At 41.6% G+C, this 6,000-nt stretch overlaps 1 protein-coding gene across 11 annotated transcripts in view; it reads left to right on the forward strand.

Moving 5' to 3' along the window:
• FOXP1 (forkhead box P1) overlaps positions 1–5,704 on the forward strand; it is a 490,351-nt gene extending 484,647 nt beyond the window's left edge. For all 11 annotated transcript variants that reach the window (XM_078076030.1, XM_078076044.1, XM_078076039.1 and 8 more), the window contains one exon: positions 936–5,704. In XM_078076030.1, the coding sequence (XP_077932156.1) occupies positions 936–1,080 (145 nt within the window). In that variant the 3' untranslated portion in view covers positions 1,081–5,704. The remainder of the gene's footprint in view (positions 1–935) is intronic.
• Positions 5,705–6,000: the final 296 nt, after the last annotated feature.

Raw genomic sequence — 6,000 nt, forward strand, 5'->3', positions numbered from 1 at the left:
AATGAGGAAGTTGGCAGATCGCGTCACAGGCTGCGGCGTCCTGGTGGCCGGTACCAGCCGGCCCTCTTGTTTTGCCTTGTTTACAGCTGACAGCGTTATTATTCTGATCGGGGCTCTGCTTTCTTATCATATTGTTGTGTTGGGCGAGCCTTTTCCTCTCCGTTTGTGTTTCCTGGCAGGGCTTTTCTTGCCTTATTGACAGTTTGTAAAAATATGCATTAATTTGGAGTTTCAAGCATGTATCATGGTGTCTCTTTGCTGTGTTTGCTTGAAGTTGATTAATGATAGAACCTCGCTTGGGGTCGGTCTCTGGAGAGTTCTTTCACAGGTTCTGCATGTTAACTAGCAAAGCAGAACACACAGCAGGCCATGATTAGCCCAGCCTCCCGCGCTCAGTGGTCCCCACAAACCACCATTGTGTTACAGATTCTTATTTCACGTAATGATTTGAAGACTCGGATTCCTCTCCCCAGGAAGCCACTGTGGGGCCTGTTATCTGGTACTCAAAGTGTGGTCCTCCTCGGACCAAACGCATTGCCTGGGAGCTTGCTAGGGATGCAGAGTCTCGGGCCCTACCCCAGACCTGCTGAGTCACACGCGGCTATTTAACAAGAGCCCAGGGTGACTTGAGTGCACAGGATGGTGAGAGACACACCCCGGGGAAGAGAGGCTGCTTCGGGCCAGAGATCACCCTAGAGCAGCTCTGCCCAAAGGAACCTTCTGCCGTGACAGAAATTTGTCATCTCTGTGCTGCCCCATTGCAACTGAAAAACTCCGTTTTAAATTGCATGAAGTTTTCATTTAAAGAGTCACACGTGGCTAGTGCCTGTGCTGGGAGACAGTACAGCCCTAGAGTGTGGCTTCTGTTGCCCAAAGCCCCGAACTTGCCGTGGTTGGGAGGGGCCCTCAAGTGAACCTGTTTTCATCTCTTCCAGGCATCCTGTGCACGTCAAAGAAGAACCGCTCGATCCAGAGGAAGCTGAAGGGCCTCTGTCCTTAGTGACAACAGCCAACCACAGTCCAGATTTTGACCACGACAGAGATTATGAAGACGAACCAGTAAATGAGGACATGGAGTGAACGTCTCTGGGCGGGGGCCAACCCCAAGAACGAAGATTGGGAAAAAAAAAAAACAAAAAAACAAAAAACAGAAACAAAACAAAAAAAACAAAACAAAACACGTCAAAAGTTAGCAGTGAAATTGTTCTCCATTTGTTGTACAGTCTGGAGGATTTTCACTACATTTTGACAACTCTGAAACGTGTTAACTCTTAGTGCCATCAAGAATCCCATTTGGGAGTATTTTTGATTTTTCTACTTTTTGTTGAAAAAAGGAATTTGTACTCTGTGCATTGGATGGACTTGTTTGGTACTTGGGATTTTCCGCTCTTAACAGTCAACATCAGTGTTGTAAATTTGCTAAACTGATTCACTTTTAGCAGCAGACTTTGAGCTGCAGTCCTGCCGACGTCGGACACTGAGGACACCCAGCTGAGCATGCGCACCTAAGCCGCAGACCAAGCCTCTGCCCGGAATTTAAGGATTCCAACGGACGACCGATTTGCACAGTACTGCATGTTGATTATCACTGCCTTTACTCCTTTTTTTTTTTTTTTGGTTCGTTTTTGTTTTCGTTTTGCTTCCAGTTGGGATGGGGAAGGCCTTTGTGTGTGTATTGGGGGGAGGGGGTTAAAAAGTAATTATCCCAAACTTTTTAATGTATTGCATTTTTTTTTTTTTTTGCTTCTACTATACCATTTTAAGTTCTGACCTCAGGCCTCCGTTTGGGCCCACGGCCTCCTGGAGGCTTCAAGTTTTCTGTACCTTGTGATGAATGTTAATAGGTGTTTTTATTATACAAAAGCTGAATGTCATTTCTCGTTCGTAGTTTTCTGTCACTCATTCCAGTTTCCTTCAGACATAACCACGTTTTCTCCAAAGTCCGAAAACATTCCGTTTTGGTCTTTTTCAAAAAAGGTCCCAAATGCTGCACTCTACACATGAAGGTCCTCTCACACAGACGTGAAGTCCTGCCAGAAAGAGAATGAATGACAGAAAAAAAAAAAAAAAATAGAGACACCCTAGGAACAATGCAGATTCATTCCACGAAGCAGTATTGGAGGCGGGAAGGGGGTTGTTTCAGGTTTGGTTTCAGTTTTTTGGTTTTTGGTTTTTGGTGTTTTCTATTTTGCAGCTACCATCGTGGTTAAGCATTGCCCCAGCACAAGGAAACCTAGGCAGCGCTCCCCCCACCCCCTAAGATCTCCTGCTGGACCCCAGTGTGGCCGTGGAGGGCTCTCCCTCTGGTGACCAAGTTGCCATGGGCCACAGGCTCGCTGAGTCGAAAACCAGCACGGGTTGCTTTGTTTGCAAAATGACCCAAAAAGCTGGCTTCCCCTGAGCAACTCTGGTGAAAGTGGTGGCAGCGCTGAATTTAAACATCAGTCCGGACCTGCTTGGTGGCATTAATCTGTTTGAATGCAAATTAGATTTCAGATTGAATTTGTTATGGAAGTTAATGAGGACTGAGTTCAGCAATGCTAAAGTGTTCATTTCAAACGTGTGAATTCGGTACTGCAGTTCAGTTTGTTATGCAATATTATCACACCAAGCCAGTATCCAAAACTAACAGAAGACATCGAGGAGACGGGGGTGCATGGTGCCCCAGAATGTTTGGAGAAACATACATGGCACGCAGAATGTGACAGTCATCGGTCAGTACAACCTCAGTCCTTAGAACCCCTCAACGCCTCCACTCTGCACCCACTTTCCTGTCACTCATTTATTTATCTAGGACCGTAGCTTTTGTTTTTAGTTTGAGAGCCTTTCGGAGCTTAATTTATATTCTTTGTACCTTTTTTTTTTTTTTCCTAAAATTACCAAAGATATTACGCAAAGGTAAATTATGTTCTCTGTTTTATGCTTTATCTGATGAAGCCAAATATCCTCTTATTGTTGATCAAAGGAGGTGAAAGAATTTAGAGGCAATTGATGAGTTCTAGGCTATTGCTAACCTGAGAAAGAGAACTGCTCCTTCGTCATAGAATAAATTTAGAAGACCAAGTAGGTAATGGAACCAAAGCTGTTACTTTTGTTATTTTTTTTTTTTTCTTATTCTGTACCTCAACAGAGACCAAAACTCATAAATATGAGAGGTTACGGGGCTGCTGAAGGTGTTACAGGAGCTAGGGAAGGAGAGGAGTCCCATCTCAAAACCATGAATGGATGCCACTGCAAATTAGGGAGTAACCAGTAAAGGAGACAGTCAAGATAAAATGGGAAGAAAACAGAAAAGCTTCTACAATGCAACTCAATCACGTAGTACCATTTCTAGAATGTTTTGTTTTGTTTTCCAGAAAGATTGTATGCCACTTTGGTTTTAAGGACCGTGCTAAGATCACTGCATCAATTTTGCTCTGTCTGGGCATTGATCTTCCGGTATTTTGTTTGGTTTAAAATATTTTCCTTTTTCCTTCCTTTTTTTCTAATTAGGCTTTGGTCAGCATTTTTCATTTAAAAAAAAAAAAAGTAACACTCCCATCCACTCATAAGCTTGGTACAAAAACTTCTTTGCCAGTTTCTTTTGAAGCTTCACTCTGCTTTCTGTATAAAGGGCAGTCTGTGGTCACTCGAGACTTTTTTTTCTTTTTTCTTTTTTTTTTTAAACTTTTCCAGGCAGCTTCATGATGTGCAGGCAGTAGCCAGACAGGGTCATGGGAAGGGGGCCCTGTGCTTCTAAACTGAGTGGTTGCTGGTTAGTTTGGTATTCAAAAGAGGATAAAAATCTGGTAGATTAGTTCATTCTCAGCATGTGTAGCTAGACATGAGTAAAGATAACAGCATGAGAAACTGTTAGTACGCATACCTCAGTTCAAACCTTTAGGGAATGACGAAAATTAAAAAAAAAAATACATTTCACTCAGTTGCACTTAGTTGTATGTCTTGCATGCCTAGTCTAAAGACTGTAGCAAAAAAAAAAAAAAATTAGATTTTACATATCTTTGCAGGTATCACAGCCCTGCAGATAAACCAACTGAAAAAAAAATTCTCAGGCTTTACAGCAAGCAAACTTCACTATGATTTTTACAATTCTGATTCTGTATCCCTTGGGGGGGGGGGGGGGTGTTCCAGTCGCTTCTTTAGGATGGGGTTTATTATGTTGTACATATATTCCAATGTGTCTGTGTGAATCTTTGTCTTTTTTGGGGGAGGGCGGAGGGTGGTTCTTTTTTTAGATATTGTTCCTAAAAAGGAATAAATGCATACACCTGTTTGTCAAAACACCTTTGCTTTTTGTGCAACTGCTTTATATTAACGATACTAAAAAAAAAAAAATAGCTTTGGAAAAAAACTACTGTATGTAATGGGATTGCAGAATATGCTGCACATGTATTTTATTTAGTTATCCTTGCTTTAAGAATATTGGATGACATTTCCTGACATGTGGGAGGGAGAAATTCCCTAACCTTTTTTTCCCCCCCACCTTTGGCTTTTAAATTGTAACATAGTTGACATTTTTTTTTTTTTCTGTTCTCATTGATCAGAGCATTTTGTACAGATTTGTGTGTGTGTGTGTGCGCGTGCGTGTTAATCTGTTTTTTGATACATTCCTATCCCTTGTGTTTATCCTACCACTGCCTTCCTGGCTATCTTAAACCAGTTCATACATTTGAAAAGAGAAAAAAAAATGCTGTTTTAAAAAAAATGTTTTTCTCCTGCTGCAGTAAATATTTTGCATGATGAAATGCCAGGGTCACACTTTCAAAGTTTATCAGTGAAGTAGTGATTAATAATGGGGAGTTGTCAAAGCTATTGAACTTTTTGTATAAAAAAAAAGAAAACTTTACAAGGTGCCAAGATGTAAAGACAATTTGTTACTTTTTTTTTTTTTTTCTTCAAAGAAAAGCGTACATTAGGGAGATAGTCCCTTGTATCAGGCAAATGCACTGTCAGGAATGAGAATCCATCCTCCTTGTCCCTAGAGTCTGTCCTTGTAAGAGAGTGACGCTGCCCGCAATGAACCAGCCGCGAGATGAAGCATCAAGGGTACTGTACGTGCAGAGTGACCAGCTGCCTCACGACCTTGGGACAGCTCAAACACTAGTCCCAGCATTCCGTCACACCGAGTCAAGAATACCTTGGATTCTGCACCCCAAATCTGATGGATGTAAATCACTAGCTATTTTATCATGGAAAAAAAAGTTAAAATATTCTCCTTTCCACATTCCAGCTGATCTCCGTTTCCAAGGGTACAAAGAAGAACACGCTCATAAGGATTTTGAATCTTTGGGGTACCTTTTGGTTCATGGTATTCCCTCTTGATATTTTGGATGTTTTTGAATGTCGGTTTCGCTTTTTTATCCTGAGAATGAGACTTAATGATTCTAAAGGCATTTTATGGGCCCAGTGTGGTTCGCACGATCTCTGCTACCCAGAAGCCTCGAGGAAGATGGTCCAGTCCAGAGTGTGCGCACGGTGCTTCGTGGATATGTGCTGCCAGGAACGAGAATTTTTTCAGTTTCGTTTTGTTTTGATAAGGCATAAAAGAAACTCATTCCTTGACATCAACTGTAATTCCATCATTCCATGTCTGTGGATACAGACAATAAAAAAAAAATGTTGTGTAGTCAGTACTCATTACTGACATGATAGCATTCTCAAATGCAATAAAAATGCTGGTTGTTCACACTGGTAGTAAAAAGTCGCGACAGCCTAAGTTTCTTTCCCCCTTCTGACCTGCTGATCTTGTATGTTAGAGGTGTCACCAGCTGCTTCCAACACAGAATTAAAATCAATCTTGACTAAAAGCTTCCATCATCACAGAGGGCTGAAGGCTCTCATCCTCAGGATTTCAAGTGCTAAGTCTCCACTTAGGGAACTGGAAAACACTGAAAACATAAAGGCTACCTTTTCTCCCGAGGAAGCACACCCTTATTTCTCTTCATCAAATTTTATACAGGGAAAAAAAAAAAAAAAAACCCAAAATGTTTAATAACTAGC

The sequence above is a fragment of the Halichoerus grypus genome, chromosome 1 (genome assembly GCF_964656455.1).
Source record: "Halichoerus grypus chromosome 1, mHalGry1.hap1.1, whole genome shotgun sequence".
Classification (NCBI taxonomy): domain Eukaryota; kingdom Metazoa; phylum Chordata; class Mammalia; order Carnivora; family Phocidae; genus Halichoerus; species Halichoerus grypus.